The sequence below is a fragment of the Bos indicus genome, chromosome 19, assembly GCF_029378745.1.
Source record: "Bos indicus isolate NIAB-ARS_2022 breed Sahiwal x Tharparkar chromosome 19, NIAB-ARS_B.indTharparkar_mat_pri_1.0, whole genome shotgun sequence".
Lineage (NCBI taxonomy): Eukaryota > Metazoa > Chordata > Mammalia > Artiodactyla > Bovidae > Bos > Bos indicus.
In genome coordinates this window covers 46,448,929-46,466,588 of record NC_091778.1, presented here as the reverse complement: position 1 = coordinate 46,466,588, position 17,660 = coordinate 46,448,929, and the positions used below count along the sequence as shown (strand labels likewise).

Sequence of the window (17,660 nt, the reverse complement as noted above, 5' to 3'; positions counted from 1 at the left end):
ACCATTCGATCCAGTAAACTAACGCTTTGGACTCAATCCACAAAATACACTGGTGTAGACTCACTAAACGCCAACGTCTCCCCGGCGACGGAGCTGCGGAAGGGGAACTAGAGGCGGAGACCCGCCAGGAGAGGGCGGGCGAAGGAGAGGTCCGGGCACCGCCCTCGTCTCACTCCCCCATAGCTGGCCCCGCCCCCTCACGCGCTCCTTTTAAAAAAGCGCGGGCGCGCCGTGCGCAGGCGCAGTGCGGCTTGCTCTCGAGCCGCGCACGCGCGGTGACCGTAGGATGGCGGAGTTGGTACCTTTTGCGGTTCCCACAGGGAGTGACAAAACCTTGCTTGTGTGGGAACTGAGCTCTGGACCCACGGCCGAGGCCTTGCAAGTGAGCCAGGCCGGGGTGGAGGGAGGGATGGAGAAAGTCGCCTCGCGTCCTAGTAATTGGGAGCCCCGGGGGCGCTGCTTCAGCACCTAGCCCGCCTGTGGTCTTTGCTGAGAGGAATCTTAGCTCTAGAGCCGACCGGAGCAGTCAACTCGTCCTTACAGATTTTTGAGAGAGAGCTCCCAGCAGGCCTCACACTGCCTCCTAATGCTTGTCGAAGCTTAGCAGTTCAGAGGGAAACTTGTTTGTGAAATGAGAAGTGTTTGGAGTTGGAGGCTCACCACCGTCGCCTGTGGCGAAGGGCTGGGGGGAATATAAGGGAATGGGCAATTTTGTTTCCTGGGCTTGAAATTTCCTGCTCTTACTTAGCGTGGGACCACCCTACAGCATTCTCTGTTCACAGTCTTCTCCCAGTTCGGCCTTCTGTATTCGGTCCGAGTCTTCCCAAACGCAGCCGTGGCCGGTCCTGGATTTTATGCCGTCATCAAGTTTTATTCAGCGAGGGATGCTCACAGAGCCCAAAAGGCATGCAACCAGAAGCAGCTTTTCCAGAAATCTCCAGTGAAGGTGGGTCCAAATGTGGAATTCCTCGCTCCGCTGGGATGAAGTGCTGAATTTAAAACGAATAGGCCAACGTTTGTAAAGCACTCAAAGCATTTACAGAATGCTTTGAGATGCATTGCTCCACTTACCGCCCCCCACAGCTCCCCATTTCTTCCCCTCACCCCCATTTCTTTTCTCTTCTTTTTTAAAGAAACTCGAACTCAGGATGGTTAACTGACTTACTTAAGGTTCATGACAATAAATACGAAACTAGAGGTCAAACCCAAACTTACTGATGTTAAACCCCATGTCATTTCATGCTGCCCCTTAATTTAAATCTTCACAAGAGTTCTTTATAGTTTTATATGAATTTTAAATATGTGAGCTTGACAAAGTCTTTAGTCAGTTGTAACATAAAGGATGCTTTATCATCATCATCATCATTCTCAAACTGCCTATTCAGAACTCCCTTCAGTTTCCAGAAAATGGTTAAAATATTCTTTAGTGCATGATTATTCTAATAATATGGCTCCATAGTAACATGCCAGCCAGTTTTACTTCCCCAGAGCCCCAGAATGAAAATTTCATTATATCCCTCCACTCAGCCACCATTCCTTTTCCAAGGATTTTTTCAGTTCCTCTGAATAAGTGAGTAAGGCTTAGATTTCCCAAGCCTTTCACTTTATAACTGTATGTCTCCTCTGGTTGGCTGCTTCTTCTTTTTAAAAATATTTATTTATTTATTTGGCTGGGTCAAGTCTTAGTTGTGGCGCCGGGGCGTGTGGGATCTTAATTCCCTGACCAAGGATTGAACCCACGTCCCCTGCTTTGCACAGTGGAGTCTTAACCACTGGATCACCAGGGAAGACCCTGTGGTTGGTTTTTTGATCTGGCTACTTCCCACTGACCTTGCTGCCTATTCTTACCCATATTTCTTTCCTCACTGGTTTAACCTTGATTGAATCTGAAAACTCTCCTCAGACGTGACTCTAGGTACAGTACTTCCCACTTTTGTACCCTGTTTCATACCCTCTTCAATCTGGGCTCTCCTCACTATGATTGAAGTGATTTCCTGTCAGACATTCTTTAATTTGGAGACTATGATCTGCCTGCTACTGGCTGCGACCATTTCATGTACCCACTTAGATATTACTGGAAAGATTATGAAACGATTACTTGGTATCAGTTGTGAGTAATGAGCTCTTTTTCTTATATTGACCATTAAGACCATTCCGTAAGCTTAGGTTTTGAGATTTGCAGACCATAAAACCCATCACTGATAGAGAAATGAAGAAAATATTCTATAAGTCACTATACAGTTGAGAGGAAAGGGCATTCATATTAGATTTCTTTATGTAATGCAGAACCTTGAGTTTTTACCCCCCTCCCAGTTGTTTCCTAGTTTAATTATATGTTGTTTGCCAGTGAGAACTGTGGCAAAGTTATCCCAGATGTAGACTGTCTCTACTACGCTCAGAGCTCTTCTGAGGCTTCCTTATTGTCCAGGACAGCTGAATTATGACTCACCATACAGGGCCTAGCCTCCCACAAGACATTCAACATTTAACAATTAGTCTTCATTTCTCCTTCCCAGCAGGCAGCTTCAGTTGGAAAAAGTAATTTCATTTTCTTATTTACTCATTCTTTCATTCGTTCACTGAGTCAACAGACCCTCAGCCCTCTATTATATGCCAAGAATTATGCTTGTTCCTGGTAACAAGATATGGTTCCTTCCAGCACTTAAGAAGTTCATAAACTAGTGATAGAGGAAGATCCACAAACAGAGCAATAAAGAATTAATAATGCTTTGACTTTATTTGAATTTTTATTAATATATTTATATACTACACCCTGTTTAAAATGGAAATAGACATTTAACAAAGTGCTAGTGATGTAAAAAATCCACAGTAATGTGATACTGTGTAAGTTATTTGGAGAGTTAATGCTGGAAATATTTATACTCTCAAAGAAGCTTGTTAATGTAGATGAATCTCTAATTCTTTTGGTTACTTATAAAATTTATAGAGGTATGTGTATTCCCTCTTCTAACAGGGGTTAGTAACTTGGGGAGGGGGTGCTACAGATTAAGGTCCTACTTCAGTGGCAGGTCTACCTTATCTCCCCTTCAGGTCATATTCTCAAGCAGGATAAGATGGGGATAAGATGACTAAAAGTTTTCTTCCTTTGCTTACCCACAGCCCTGTAATAGGCTTCTGCTGGGCTTCCTTGGTTGCTTTCATCATCACTTTCACCACCAGAGGTCAGGGAAACCTTCCGATGAATCAGGGGTTCTGGAAATGATGCAGAAAAATACTGACTTATTAAAAATAATAAAGAACACTTATTTAGGGCTCACTGTGAACTCATTGCTTAAAATGTCATATATAATCTTTACAACCACTCTGAAATTGGTTGGGGTTTCCCAGGTGGCTCAGTGATAAAGAATCTGGCTGCAATTCAGGAGACGAGGGTTAACTCCCTGGGTGGGAAGATCCCCCAGAGGAGGAAATGGCAACCCACTCCAGTATTCTTGCCTGGGAAATCCTATGGACAGAGGAACCTGGAAGGCTACAGTCTATGGGGTCACAAGAGTCGGACACAACTCAGCAACTAAACAACACAAGAATGTGAAACTGGTATTGACAAACAGGTATATTCAAAATAAGTCTATGTCAGATTGTGATATTTTTAGGGTTCTTATGTCTTTAGATTCGTCTTGGCACCCAACATAAGGCAGTTCAACACAACGCCCTTGCCCTAAACAGCTCCAGATGCCAAGAATTGGCAAATTACTACTTTGGTTTCAATGGATGGTCAAAAAGGATCATCAAGGTAAGCTCTGGATTTTCTTTGACCAACCAGGCCCCTTTCAACATTGAACTCCTTGACTTTAGAAAGAAAACTAGAACTGGGCTACAGGGAGGAGATGGAAAAGACTTCCATGTGGAAGTATCTGAGCATGGACATGCCACCTAGAATTCGTGATCATCTCAGTGACTTAAATGGCAGTGTCCATAATTTTCTCCAGTATTTGTGTGATGTATAATAAAAAATAGTTCTCTGTACCTAGTAATTCATTTGCAAATCTCACTTGATTTTGAAGCTATATGACACCTCAACTATTAACTGGGATTGATGGGAGTTTTTTAGTTTTCAAAACAGAATATTTTGAAGTATAATCTTTAATTCAAAATCCTAACAGCTTCAGGATCTTTCTGACCCTGAAGAAGAAACGGAAAATGAAGATATGGTGGCACCTCTTCAGAGGCAAAGCCTGAAGTTCTTCTGTGCTTTAGAGGTGGTGTTGCCATCCTATGAGTGCAGAAGTCCAGGAGTTGGCATGGCTGAGGAACCTTTGGATAACTTGGAAGAAGGTCTGTTTTCCTTTCTTTCTGAAACACGCCTTTTCAGATACATCATCACCTTTGCCAAGCAGCTGAAGTCCTGGGCAGAGTTTCTCTCCTTTGCCACATAGGATTTTAACTTAGGCAATACCTGACAGGACCTTAAACTTTAGAGTTTTAGAACTGACTGCCTGCCAGGGAGGAGGGAAAATTAAGGTGGTTTTTTTTTTTTTTTTTTTTCCCCATTTTTGGTTAATTGTTTTCTGCTAAAATAGTCCTTCAAATACAGATCTCTTGTGGCCTTCAGTTATCCCAACAAAATCATTGTCTAAAGATTTAAATAAACTCTTGTGTAAAGGTTCAGTCCTTTGCCTCCTATGGAAGGGCTTGAGTGGAGAAAGTCAAATGTAGATCCCTGGAAAGGGGATTCCCATTGGTATGGATTCCCATAGCACTTGGGCTTCAGTCAGAAGTAGGGCTGTTAGCAAAGGGAGTGGAGGAGGCCCCACCATCCACCTAAGAGTGATGCCTGGGGAGAGGCCAGAGCATCTGTCTCACTGTGTGAATCCAGCCCTCTCAACGCAGGAGTCTGCAGGAGCATGGCTGTAGCTTGTCCATGTGGAATCTGTGAGAAATGAGAGATTTGTGTCATGTTCTTGGTTTGCATCTCCCATCCAGTATTTCAGGAACTTCAAGAATAGATGTGAGCAGGGAAAACCTGCCCTGCCAGAATATAACTGCATCGTAGTCATTCAACCATACCCTAGTGTTGTGTTCACCCTTAATCACTAAGATAATGATCTAAGAATCACAGGTGCATTTTTAAATTTTTAAACATATAACCTAGAAATCAGTTATCCAGATAAGCATTTTAAATTCATTTGTTTTGGTTGGATTTAGGGCCATTATCACTCCTTATGAAAAGGAAGAAAACCCAGAAGCTTGCTATTCAGAAGGCTATGACGGATGCATTCCAGAAACTGCAGATTGTGGTTTTAGGTAAGACTTTTTTTGATTCTCCTTAAAGTACTTCAGTTTCAATGAGCAATTAAACTTATTTGAAAAGTTATTTGGATGAAAATAATGGTTATCTAAAACACAACATAGGGATTTCCCTGGTGGTCTAGTGGCTAAGACCCTGTGCTCCCAATACAGGGGGCCTGGGTTTGATCTCTCATCAGTGAAGTAGCATGTGGCTCCCACATGCCACAACTAAAGATTCTGCATGTCACAGCTAAGACCTGGCACAGCCAAGTAAATAGGTAAATAAAAAGTAAAAAAAAGAATGTTTAAAAATAAATAAAACACTACATATTCTTTCATTTACCAAATGCTTTCACAACAACAGTCTCAAATTTGTTCTTTGTGGCGTTTATGAGAAAAATGACACAAATATTATTGTCCCCACTGTTTAGATGTAGACTGACTTGCCTCAGTTCATATAGAAAGTGTTTGATCCGGTTCTTGTTTCTCGATTGCTGACGTATCATACAGAATAGTATAGTGACTATAAGCCTTGGACACCTGTGTTTGAGTCCTGACTTTGTCTCTTAGATTTTTGTTGTTGTTGCAATTTTAGGTTTTCTAGCCAGAGAGATTTGAAGGTATTAAATATCTCTAAGCTGCAATTTCTTTATCTATAAGTAGGGTTAGTATTTCAGCTTACCTTGTGGGGGATATTGTAAGATGATGAATGTAAAGTCTTAGAACCATGCCTGGAACATAGTAAACACAAAATATTTTGGCTATTATTATTATCGTCATTTTATTGAAGAGTTGATTAGATTATGTTTTTGGAATCAGTTTCAGTTTTCATTTCTGATATATTGGGTGAATACGATTCTTATATATACATTTTTTGTGAGCCTTGAGTGTGATCATGCTATTGAATAGATTGATTATGTACCCTATTGAGTTATATAGGGTGAGAATGTCACAGTCTGTGCCCAAAGGAAAGTTCATGGTTGGTATATCCCTGGAACAGAATTGCTCCCCTGTTTCACAGCCCTGCAGGCTTAGGGACTGAGAAATGCTAGCTAAGTTGTCAGAGACCTTATTTGCTTGTCAGAGACCTTATTTGCTTGTCAGAGTTGGCCTTGGACTGGTGTCAGCCTTCCGGCCTGGGCAGTTGTTCCAGTGAAGTTTGACTTCCCTGGTCACCAGGCAGAATCTCCATCTGTCAATTCCAGTAACAACCTTTGAGAACCAAACTAACTGTCTAGGTTGTTTGCTCAGGGGTTAGAGTTAGAACTGGACATGGAACAACAGACTGGTTCCAAATAGGAAAAGGAGTACGTCAAGGCTATATATTGTCACCCTGCTTAGTTAACTTATATGCAGAGTACATCATGAGAAATGCTGGGCTGGAAGAAGCTCAAGCTGGAATCAAGATTGCGGGGAGAAATATCAATAACCTCAGATATGCAGATGACACCACCCTTATGGCAGAAAGTGAAGAGGAACTCAAAAGCTTCTTGATGAAAGTAAAAGAGGAGAGCGAAAAAGTTGGCTTAAAGCTCAACATTCAGAAAACTAAGATCATGGCATCTGGTCCCATCACTTCATGGGAAATAGATGGGGAAAGTGTCAGACTTTATTTTGGGGGGCTCCAAAATCACTGCAGATGGTGATTGCAACCATGAAAGTAAAAGACGCTTACTCCTTGGAAGGAAAACTATGACCAGCCTAGATAGCATATTCAAAAGCAGAGACATTACTTTGCCAACAAAGGTCCATCTAGTCAAGGCTATGGTTTTTCCAGTGGTCATGTATGGATGTGAGAGTTGGACTGTGAAGAAAGCTGAGCGCCAAAGAATTGATGCTTTTGAACTGTGGTGTTGGAGAAGACTCTTGAGAGTCCCTTGGACTGCAAGGAGATCCAACCAGTCCATTCTAAAGGAGATCAGTCCTGGGTGTTCTTGGGAAGGAATGATGCTAAAGCTGAAACTCCAGTACTTTGGCCACCTGATGTGAAGAGTTGACTCATTGGAAAAGACTCTGATGCTGGGAGGGATTGGGGGCAGGAGGAGAAGGGGACAACAGAGGATGAGATGGCTGGATGGCATCACCGACTCAATGGACGTGAGTTTGAGTGAACTCTGGGAGTTGGTGATGGACAGGGAGGCCTGGTGTGCTGCGGTTCATGGGGTTGCAAAGAGTCGGACATGACTGAGCGACTGAACTGAACTGAACTGAATATGCAAATGGTGTTCCTTATATGCACTCAGAATTCCTTAAACTGAAAAGTCTGGTGGCTGTAGTTTGCCTTGAGGGAAGCTGTGTAGTCCAAAAGGTACATAGGCCAGTAAAATTCTCTCCAAAGCTTTGTTCATTGTATCTGGTAGAATTTTGGTCCCAAGTAGTAGACACTTGCCTCGCTTCTAATATGACATTTCCTGTATAGTCCAGTGGTATCTATCCCCGGTTTGAACTCACTTTGACCCCTCCTTAATGCCTTCCTATTGAATCATATTGTGATTGAACTGTTTTGTTTCCACAGCTTTTACTACATCATTCCTTAGTTCTTACTTCTAAGATCATAAAGGTTTTTGAACCAAAATTGATACTTCTCTTACATATTTTTTCACAAATAGTAATGATATGTGTCGAATGAGGGAACTGCTAGGAAAATGCTCTTGTTTTCTGCTTTTAGAAATAAAAAGAATGTCTAATTATTGGATGCTACCATTGTGCACAGGAAGTTTTGGAACAAAATTTCTGAATTGATATTTGTTAACTCTATTTCAGAAAGTGGTAAAATAGCTGTGGCGTATAGATCCTGTGAAGAGGTCACAGATGCTAGAACTGAAGAGGAACTACAGGATTTAATTCAAGTATGTGGAGAGAAAGACTGAAGGGATTCAAAGCCAGGGTAGCCATAATTCAAAACAGCCAGAAGATTCTTGGCATGTCTATGTCTGCTCAGCTCCATCATCCTTAGGGAAATGATAAACTCTGAAACTGCTTTTGAGGCAGGAAGTTTCTAGGAATTTTCCTGATGTCTGAGCCTTCTCTCTGACCCCTTATTTAAATTTGGAGAGCAGGGTTGAGGACCATGAGGTACTTGTACAGTTGTGGACACAGGAGAAGACACAGGCCTCTTAGAACTCCCCTCAAACAGAATTGTGGGCATTTGGGAACAAAGTAATTATGGCTTTAATTTGTTGTGATTATGCTACAGTGTGTGAAAACTGTATTAATGCCTTTCAAATAAGGTGTTCTACCCAGATTTCATATGTATTTTGTGTGAAATATTTTGCTGAAGGACCTTTCTGTAAACCAGTTATATGAATGCCTCAAATCAGGGATTAAGTTGTCAAAGTAATTTCTAAAAGAAAACATTATGTACTGCATATAGGATTTTAAAAAAAAGAGCAAAAAATGTGTTTCATGTCATTGAGAACTTAATTTGGGGCTAGATTTCTGATTATTTAACCCACCCCAATGTTGCAAAGTGTGTTTTGAAGAGAAGAAAGTAGAGAAAGAAAAGGTGGTTATATCCTGAAAAACAAAAATTTTGAAAGTTTTTTCTTTACAAAATAATTATTTTAATTCAATTTAAATCAAATAAGTCAAGGAAACTTCAAACATACCCAAGTTTGGGCTTTTAGAAGGCTAACTTCCTATGAAATGAGAGAGGAAAGGATTCGGTATTGATGCTAAAGATTTTGGAAACCTGATTATAAAAACAAATCCGTTCCCAAATGAGGCCAATCTTTGAATCAGTTCCATTTAAAAAGCATTAGGTTGGACAGTGGGAATAAGATGAAGCTCTGCCAGGAGCCAGCACGGGAGTTCCCACCCATGACAAAGGTCATGCCGAGAGGCCTGATATACAAAGGCGAGTCAGGGCTCAAGGGGCCCCACTGGACCTGCCCGAGCATCTACCCCAAAACCAAAATTTGTCTGTTTTACTATTTCACGACTTTCACCAACTCTTCTGACATTAACAGGGGGCTATCCCCAACCACCTTTCTCTATAAGAAAATCAACTTAAAATTCTAGTTAATAAGTCTCCTGGGCATTATAGGAGTGTTTCAATTCAAACCCCTCTGATGACTTTCTAGCTTGCCTGACACGTTTGTTTGGACTCTTGCAGCTATGCTTGTGATTGTTCACAGCCTCCCAGCCACGAGAGGCACAGGAAGCTTAAGATATTCTAACAATGCAGAGCTTCTCAGAGAGTTAAAATCGTTAGAATAGAACTAGTAGAGGATTTCTTTGTTGAGCTAATGCTTGCTGCCAAGTTTCCATATCCCTTACCTACTGTGTCCCTGGGAGTGTACTGATTAATATAGTTGGTATATAGAAATATAAGTAGTAGCTTTAATGTTTGTAACCTTGGACCCTTGAGTTAATTCTTTTCTTGTTATAGCCCACCACACTTTTGCCCTATAGGAATGCAACTTTATCTAATGCTTTCAGAGGGTGGCGCCTGACTTAGAATAATCACCTTTAGAGAAAAATAAGTTTTCTGAAGAAAGGGTCATAAAATGTTAACAGGTCTCCTGACCAGAAGATGATGTAAAGCACCTAAAAGCTTTTGCATATGATAAGTTTGCAGAAAGAAAGCCTGGCTTCGATAAGGATCAAGGACTGCTGACCTTGCATGACTCTACCCGCCCCCCTCCCCCACATTATCCTCTATGCACAACTTAAGGTATAAAAACTACTTTGGAAAATAAAGTGTGGGCCTTGCTCACCAAAGCTTGGTCTCCCCATGTGGTTCTTTCTCTTTCCTTTTCAGGCTGATTCCCTGGAGTGCAGGGGCCCTCTGCGTTCACTTTCCTGCCTGGGCTTCTAAGACCCACTCGAGAAGGTGCCTAAGGTGGGGCACCTTCAGCTATTCGAGAGGGCGCCTGCGGCCTACGTGAACAGGGCAAGTCCCATGCTGGGGCTTTATTGGCTTTCTGCATAAACCAAGGAATATCAGCCTCTTTTCTCTCCTCTATTTTCTTAACTGAAAAATTCTTTCCTCATCTCTTTCTTTATTTCTCTCAGTCGCCGATGCCGTCCTCCCGAGGGAACCCCTGGATCCAATCGGGGCTGAACCCCAGTAAAGCTTTTCTTTTGGAGTTTAAATGTTAGAGGTCTTGCCAAACAAAAAGGACTACATTATTTAAAAGGACTGTGAAGAAAGTAAACTGTGTGCTTAGTTACAGTATTTCAAGAAAATTACTAAAACAGGCTGACTTTTAACATCTTCAGTGTTTTGTCCAGGTGTGTACACAGAGCAGGACTCTATAAAGTGACACTGCAATTTTTGTAGATTAATGGCTGTGTTGAAACGAGGTGGGATGGGGCAAGTTTTCCCATGGTAATGTAAAGGGCCATTCACTTGGTTAGACATTCTTTCCCAGAATGACTTGCTCACTTGCCCAAAGCCTCTCCTACAGAAATTTCAAAGTCATCACTGATTTGGTGGTAACCCTTAACAGCAAAGTGGTGAATTAATGACCAGACTTGGGTACTGAAAGTTTAGAGGAAAGAGCAACATTTTTTAATAACTTAAAAATTATAAGGTGTGTTCCCCTCCCGCCAGCCTAACTAGCCCTGCTCATTTTGCAGGTCAGCTGCTTTTCCCGGAAGCCGTGTGGCCAAGGGGAGGAAGAATGCCTCTCAGACTTCAGCTTTGAGGAGCAAGAGTTCACAGTGCCAGAACTGGACTAGCACTTCTGAATTTCCCAGAATGCTTGGCCTCTGGGGCTTCCTTGGGAAGCTCTGCATCCCCTTCCACTCCTCCCCCAACCCCTGGGCTGTCAGCGTCCAGGGCCATTTACGTCTGCAGCCCAAATCCTGCCTGGTTGCGCAGAGCCAGGGAGGGGCTGGGGTAGGCTGGGGAGAGGGCCCGACCGGAGGTCACTGTGCGAGAGGAAGGACGGCTTGGTTTGCGCCCTGGTGACTCTGGGAAAAAGGCGCACTCAGATGGCGCAGATTGGTTCGAACCTAATAAAGGTGTCGTAACTAAAGGTGTCGTAACTAAAGGGCTGGACGCGGGGCGGGGGAGGGGCGCGCGGTTGCTAACGGTGCGCGCTCGTTGCGGGCTCACATAACGGTTCGGCTCCCGCTCAGGGGCGGCGCCGGCGCCCCACTGGCCTGGGTCGCTGCGCCCGGGAGCCTCCGCATGTCATGTCCCCGCTGCGCCGCTGGCTCCTCCTTACCTGGCAACCGTTGTGGCTTTTGGTTCAGGCAGCTCAGCCTCTGGAGTGGGCCCAGGGCCCTGTCCAGTTGACCTCGGACCCCCCAGGGCTGACTGAGCCCTGGTCTTCACACTCCTCTGACCTCCTGCCCGAATTGCCCCATGCACTCACACCCCTGGCAGAGCCGGGGGGCTTTAATTACTTGACTTCCTCCTCTCCAGACCACATGTTGGCCCTGCCTCATGAGGATTTGAGTGAGACTCTGGTTCCATACCTAGACTCGGATTCAGCCGGAGAGCTGTTGGCAGAGCCAGATAAGTTTGCTATTCTACACGAGGATCTGGATGACAAGCTAACCCAGCATCAAAAGCTCCCAGTAGCAGTTCCAGTGCTAGATTGGGATCAGAATCAAGCCTTGGTTCTGCCTCCTCAACACAAAAGTAAGACTAAAACTATAGATCAGGCTGAAAATCACCAATCATTTGAAATACTTGTTCCACCTCTAGGTAGTAAGAGCTCAAAACCAACGAAGTTTATTGTTTCACCTTCAAACCTGAAGAAAGATCTTGTTAAGCATCGACCTCTTGCCAAAGTTGTTGTTGGAACTACAAGACAACTTGGAAAAAAAAATCAGGGTCTAGAAGAACTGCAGGATGATTATTTAGATTCCAGTATGGATGCCTTTTATCCTGAGGAGAGCCTACCTACGGATTTTCTGGGGAGCCCAGATCAACCTCCAGAGCCCCCTGAGGCTGAAATTTCTTCATCTCAGCAGGTGCACCACACTCGCCGACCGTTGCCCACTGAGCAGTTGGAATCTTTATCCCAAGAAGAGATGCCTGAGGAGGCTGAATCTTTTTCATCCCAGGAGGAGGCCCAGGCTCAGCATCTGGAGCCCACTGAAGAGGTAGAACTACCTCTACTTCAGCAGGAGGCTCTGTCTCAGTCTTCAGAGGCACCCAAGGAAGTGGAAACCTCAAGCCCTCAGGAGGCACTAGCCCAGCCTTTGGAGACACCTAAGGAGACTGTAGCTGGACCAGTAGCGCATCATAAAGTTCAGCAGTCACACTTGCACAATGTCACTGTTAAACCTCTGGATCTGGTGCTTACCTTGACTCCAGAGGTCACTAAAGAGGTGGAACCTTCTCCAGTTCAGCAGGAGATCCTATCTCAGCCTCCAGAGCACTTTGAGGGGTTAGAACCTCTTCCAGCCCAACAGGAGGCCCCATCTGAGTTTCCAGAGCAACAATATGGGGTTGAAACTCCTCCAGTGCAGCCGGAGGATCTATCTCAGCCTGCAAAGCATCCTGAGACGGCTGCATCTCTACTCCATCAAGAGACCCCAACTCAAGCTCCAGGGTTCCCTACTGAGTATGAATTCCAAGTTCCAATTAGCGATGAGGTAATAGTTCGACCTGGCATTGAACATCGGGTTCATTCAAACCTGCACAGTGTTACATTTCAACCTCATGATTTGGGACTTACCATCACTCCTACGCTCACTAAGCAAACTAAATTTCCTGCAACTCAGCAGAAGCCTCCAGAGACCCTGGGGGAGGTTGAACTTTCAAGTGAGCAGGAGCAACCGGCTCAGCCTTCTGAGGTTACCGGGGAAGTTGAAGCTTTTCCAAGCCAGCAGGAGACCACAGGCCAGGCCCCCGAGGAAGTGGAGCCTTCTTCAAGTGAACAGGAGCAACTAACTCAGCCTTCTGAGCCTACTGGGGAAGTTGAACCCTCTCTCACCCAGCAGGAGACCCTGACTCAGCTGTCAGACTCTTTTGGAGTAGCTGAATCTTCTCCAGTCCAGGAGGAAGATGCTGCTCCGTCTCCAGAGTCCCCTAATGAGGCTGAATCTTTTCCCACCCAGCAGGAGACCCTAGCTCTGTCTCCAGTGGAGACAGAATCTGCTGCAACCCTGGTGGAGCAACCTGGTCAACATTCAGGCATATCCAATATCACTGTCAAACCTGCAGATCTAGAGCTTACCATAACCACAGAACCCACTCCAGTGGCAGGACTTTCTCCAAGTCAGCAGATACCTTTGGCTCAGTCCTCAGTGCCCCTTACTAATGCAGAATTTTCTGCATCCCCGCCAGAGGCCCCCACGCTGCTTTCACAGTTGCCTGAGGAAGTTGAACCTTTGCCAGTTCAAGTGCCAGCTCCAGTCCCATCTCCAGAAGCTGTTACCCAAAGTACACCTTCAGAACAACAGGAGACCCCAGCTCAGGATCCTCAGGCTCATGAGATTGTACCTTCTCCACCCCAGCAGGAGGCCACAGCTCAGCGTCCAGAGCTATCTAATGAAATTATAGTTATCTCTCCAGAACATCATGTGACAACAGTTTCTTCTCTAGGTCAGCTGCAGCGGCCCAGCGCCACTATCAAACCTGTGGATCTTGCACTCACCATCACTCCAGCATTCACTAATAAGGTCAAAACGTCTCCACCCCAAAAGGAAACCTTAGCTCAGTCTACAGTGTCCCCTGGGCAGTTAAAACCTTTGTCAGTCCAGCAAGAGGTTTCAAATCAGCCACTGACTGCCTCTGAAAATGAACTTTTTGTGGCCCAGAATGAGCAACCAGCTCAGCCTCCAAAGGACACCGACGATGCTGCTACTCAATCTTTAGTAGAGAATGAGGTAACAGACTCACCTCTGGGTCTAGTGTTGCCTCATATCACTGCAAAATCCGTGGATCTGGCAGTTGCCCTAACTCCAGGCCCCACTAAAGAGCTTGAACATTCTCCAGTGCAGCTGGAGAACTCTGCTCATACTCCAGATCCCCCTGGGGGGATAGAGCTTCCCTTAGCCCAAGGGGGACACCCAGCTCAGTCTCCGGTTCCCCAGGGGAGCTCAACTGTCTCTCTCAAGCCCCCCAAGGAGGTGGTGTCTTCTCCCACACAGCAGGTGCTTCAGACTCAGACATCAGAATCCCCTGCAAAGATGGAACCACTTCCAGCCCCTCAGGGGACCCTTCCTCAGCTTCTACGGCCCCCTCAGAATGTAGGGTCTTCTCCAAACCAAGAGGAGTTCCCAGCCCCACCCCTTAAAGAGACAGAACCTTCTCCAGCCCAGCAGGGCGCCCCATCTCAGCCTCCAGTGCCACCTACAGAAGTTGTAGCACAAACTCCAATGCTTTATGAGGTGACAGTTTCAACATCAGGACAGGATCAGACTCATCATTCAAACGTAACCAGTGCCACAGTCAAACCTTTGGCCCAGAAGCCTACCATAACTCCAGAACCTACACCCCTGGAGGCGACAATTCCTAATCCAGAGCAGGTTCAAGTTCAACATCCAACCTTGACTGAGGTCACAGTTCAACCTTTGGACCTTGAACTGACCATAAGGCCAGAGCCTACCAAGGAGGAAGAACCTTCTCCAACCATGCAGGAGCTACCACCTCAGCCTGTAAAGCCACCTAAGGAGGTTGTGGCTGATTCAACTCCAGGCCAGTATCAAGCTCAGAATCCAACACTGCCCAGCATCACAGTTCAGCCTCTTAATCCGGAGCCTACTGTAACTCCAGAGCCTACTGTAGAAGCTGAATCCTCTACAGCTCTTCGCCCCAAACCCCCTGAGGTGACGCTTCCAAATCCAGAGCAAGTTCAGTCTCAGTTGACGGAGTTCGCAGTTCAACCTTTGGACCTGGAACTTACCATAACTCCAGAATCCACAAATGAGGCTGAATCTTCTCCAGCCATGCAGGAGACCCCAGCTCAGCATCCAGTGCAGCAAGAGGTGACTGTTCCAATGCCAGCTCAGAGCCAAGTGCCGCCCAGTGTCACAGTTCAACCATCGGACCAGAGGCCTAACACAACTCCAGAACCTACGACAGAGGCTGAATATTCCACAGGCCTGCAGCAGACTGCAGCTATTCCACCATACCCCGAGTTAACACTGCCACATCCAAAGCCAGTCCAGTCTCAGCACCCAGCCTTGAGTGAGGTCACCTTTCAATCTTTGGACCTGGAACTTACACTAACTCCGGAATCCACTGTGGAGGTCGAACCTTCTCCAACTGTGCAGCAGACCCAAGCTCAGCCTCCAAAACCCATTAAGGAAGTTGTAGCTCAGCCTCCATTGTATTCCGAGGTGACAGGTCCAGCACTCGAGGCGGCGTCGCCCGCTGTCACTGCTTATCACGTGGACCTGGAGCTTACCGTAACTCCAGAACCTGCTACATCTGAACCTTCTACTTCCCTGCCACAGACCACAGCGTCTCCTTCAGAACAGCCTGAGGGGACACCTGCCCATCCAAACCTGACTGAAGTCACGGTTCAACCTATGGATGTGGAAGTTAACGTTACCGCAGTGAATAATACAGAGACTGAACCTCCTCCAACCCTGCAGGAGACCCCAAGTAAGGATCAAAGTCAGCCTCCAACATCACCCAGCGTCACAACTCATCATGCAAACCTGGAGCTTACCATAACCCCGGAACCTGCTATGGTGTCTGAATATTCTACCGCCCTGCAGCAGACCACGGCTCCCCCAGAGGTGACACTTCCACCACCAAACCTGACTCAAGCCACAGTCCCAACTGTGGACCTGGGAGTTAGCATATCTCAGCAACCGAGGCCATCTGAGATGATATCTCAGGTGGTGCTTTTTCCTTTGACTCCATTTTCGGAACCCAAAAGTCCCCCTGGTGTAAAACGTATCCTAGGAAAGAAGCAACCAGTACAGAATGCCCCCACAACCATCAACGTATGTAAGCTCTGTACCTGCAAAGACGAGACGCTGTCGTGTGTTGGTCTGAGTGCAAAGCAGAAGCTCCACAGAGTGCCTGAGCCAGGGCCCAACTCCTACAATGGCACCTTCACCATCTTGTAAGAATGGCCTTTATTTGTTCTCTGCATCCTGCCTAACATGGCAGCCCCTCTTGCAGGTTTTCCTGGGTCTTTCTCATCTCCCCAACCCATATTGACTGACTTGCTATTTTTAACCTTTCATTTGTCAACGATTCCTTATATTCATTCTCCTCCTTACTATTGTTCCCTCTTCTCCAGTCTTTTACTTGTAATCACCCCTATTCTTTTTCCTTCTCTATTTTTTTACCCCATTATTTAATTCCTCCACATCTACTCTTCTCCCATCTTTGCTCCATCCTCTTTACAGCAACATGTCCCTCTCCCCACCTCCTTGGTGGTGAAACAACAAATGGTTAAGAGTAGAGATTCCAGAGCTGAACTGCCTGGGTTTGAACCCACATCTGTAATTTGTTAGCTTTGTGACTCAATTTCCGCATCTGTAAAGTGGGAATGATGATAGTCGTCATCTCATAGGATTGTTGTGAGATTTAGATGAGTTAATACATGTAAAGTTCTTATATCAGTGCCTAACATATATGGGCTTTCCTGGTGCCTCAAATGGTTAAGAATCTGCCTGCAATGTGGGAGACCCAGGTTCGATCCCTGGGTCAGGAAGATCCCCTGGAGAAGGAAATTGCCATTTCCAGTATTCTTGCCTAGAGGATTCCATGGACAGAGGAGCCTGGCAGGTTCCATAGGGTCTCAAAGAGTCAGACCCAACTGAGTGACTTAACACACACAATACCTGTAAAACAAAATACATGCAAAATACATGTAAAACATCAGTGCCTAGCATATATGTTAGTGTTAGCTATTATTATATTCAGTTCCTCAGTTATATCTAGAACTCATCTTTGTCACCTGACTTGCTATGTATAGCACCCATTTTGTGCCCAACACAAGGCTAAGTACTGTGGGCACCACAAAAGTATGACATTGTCTACAGAACATGACAGTGATAGGTGAGAAGAAAGGGGATGTGCTTTAAAAGGGATATAATATGCAGTTAAGCATTAAAAGAGATACAGATATCTGCTGTAGTTCACCAGAACCTGTAATCATTAGGGTGTGGAGGTCAGGGAAAGCTGCATGGATAAGTTAAAACTTCAGCTGGGACTAAAACACTGGCTGTGATTTGTTAGAGAAGAAACAGAGAGCATGGTCTAGGCAAATGTATGCCTGCGAGGATGATCAGGATTTCATAGATTAGTCTGGCTGTAAAAAGAAGTGGGTCGGTGGTGGTGGTTTAGTAGCTAAGTCATATCTGACTCTTTGTGACCCCATGGACTGTACTCCACCAGGCACTGCCACCAATGGGATTTCCCAGGCAAGAATTCTGGAATGGATTGCTGTTTCCTTCTCCAAGGGATCTTCCTGACCCAGGGATCAAACACACATCTGCATTGGCAAGTGAATTCCTTATCGCTGAGCCACCAGGGAAGC

At 45.3% G+C, this 17,660-nt stretch overlaps 2 protein-coding genes across 4 annotated transcripts in view; both read left to right on the top strand.

The window, feature by feature from the left end:
- Positions 1-255: 255 nt before the first annotated feature.
- On the top strand, positions 256-11,229 carry RDM1 (RAD52 motif containing 1). 3 transcript variants are annotated; one of them, XR_011562101.1, is made up of 7 exons: positions 256-382; positions 767-946; positions 3,632-3,754; positions 4,125-4,296; positions 5,167-5,265; positions 8,014-10,485; positions 10,834-11,229. XR_011562101.1 is itself a non-coding variant. In XM_019982635.2 (7 exons), the coding sequence occupies exons 1-7, from the start codon at positions 287-289 to the stop codon at positions 10,933-10,935; spliced, it is 858 nt and encodes a 285-aa protein (XP_019838194.2). In that variant the 5' UTR covers positions 256-286; the 3' UTR covers positions 10,936-11,229. The 3 variants fall into 3 exon arrangements, 2 of the variants coding, with proteins under 2 accessions (XP_019838194.2, XP_070629766.1); XM_019982635.2 differs by having other exon boundaries at positions 8,014-8,099; XM_070773665.1 differs by lacking the exon at positions 8,014-10,485.
- A 59-nt stretch (positions 11,230-11,288) lies between these two features.
- Positions 11,289-17,660, top strand: part of LOC109573319 (leucine-rich repeat-containing protein 37A-like) — a 49,740-nt gene continuing 43,368 nt past the window's right edge. The window contains exon 1 of the mRNA XM_070773664.1: positions 11,289-16,235. Coding sequence (XP_070629765.1) covers positions 11,395-16,235 — 4,841 coding nt within the window. The 5' untranslated portion in view covers positions 11,289-11,394. The remainder of the gene's footprint in view (positions 16,236-17,660) is intronic.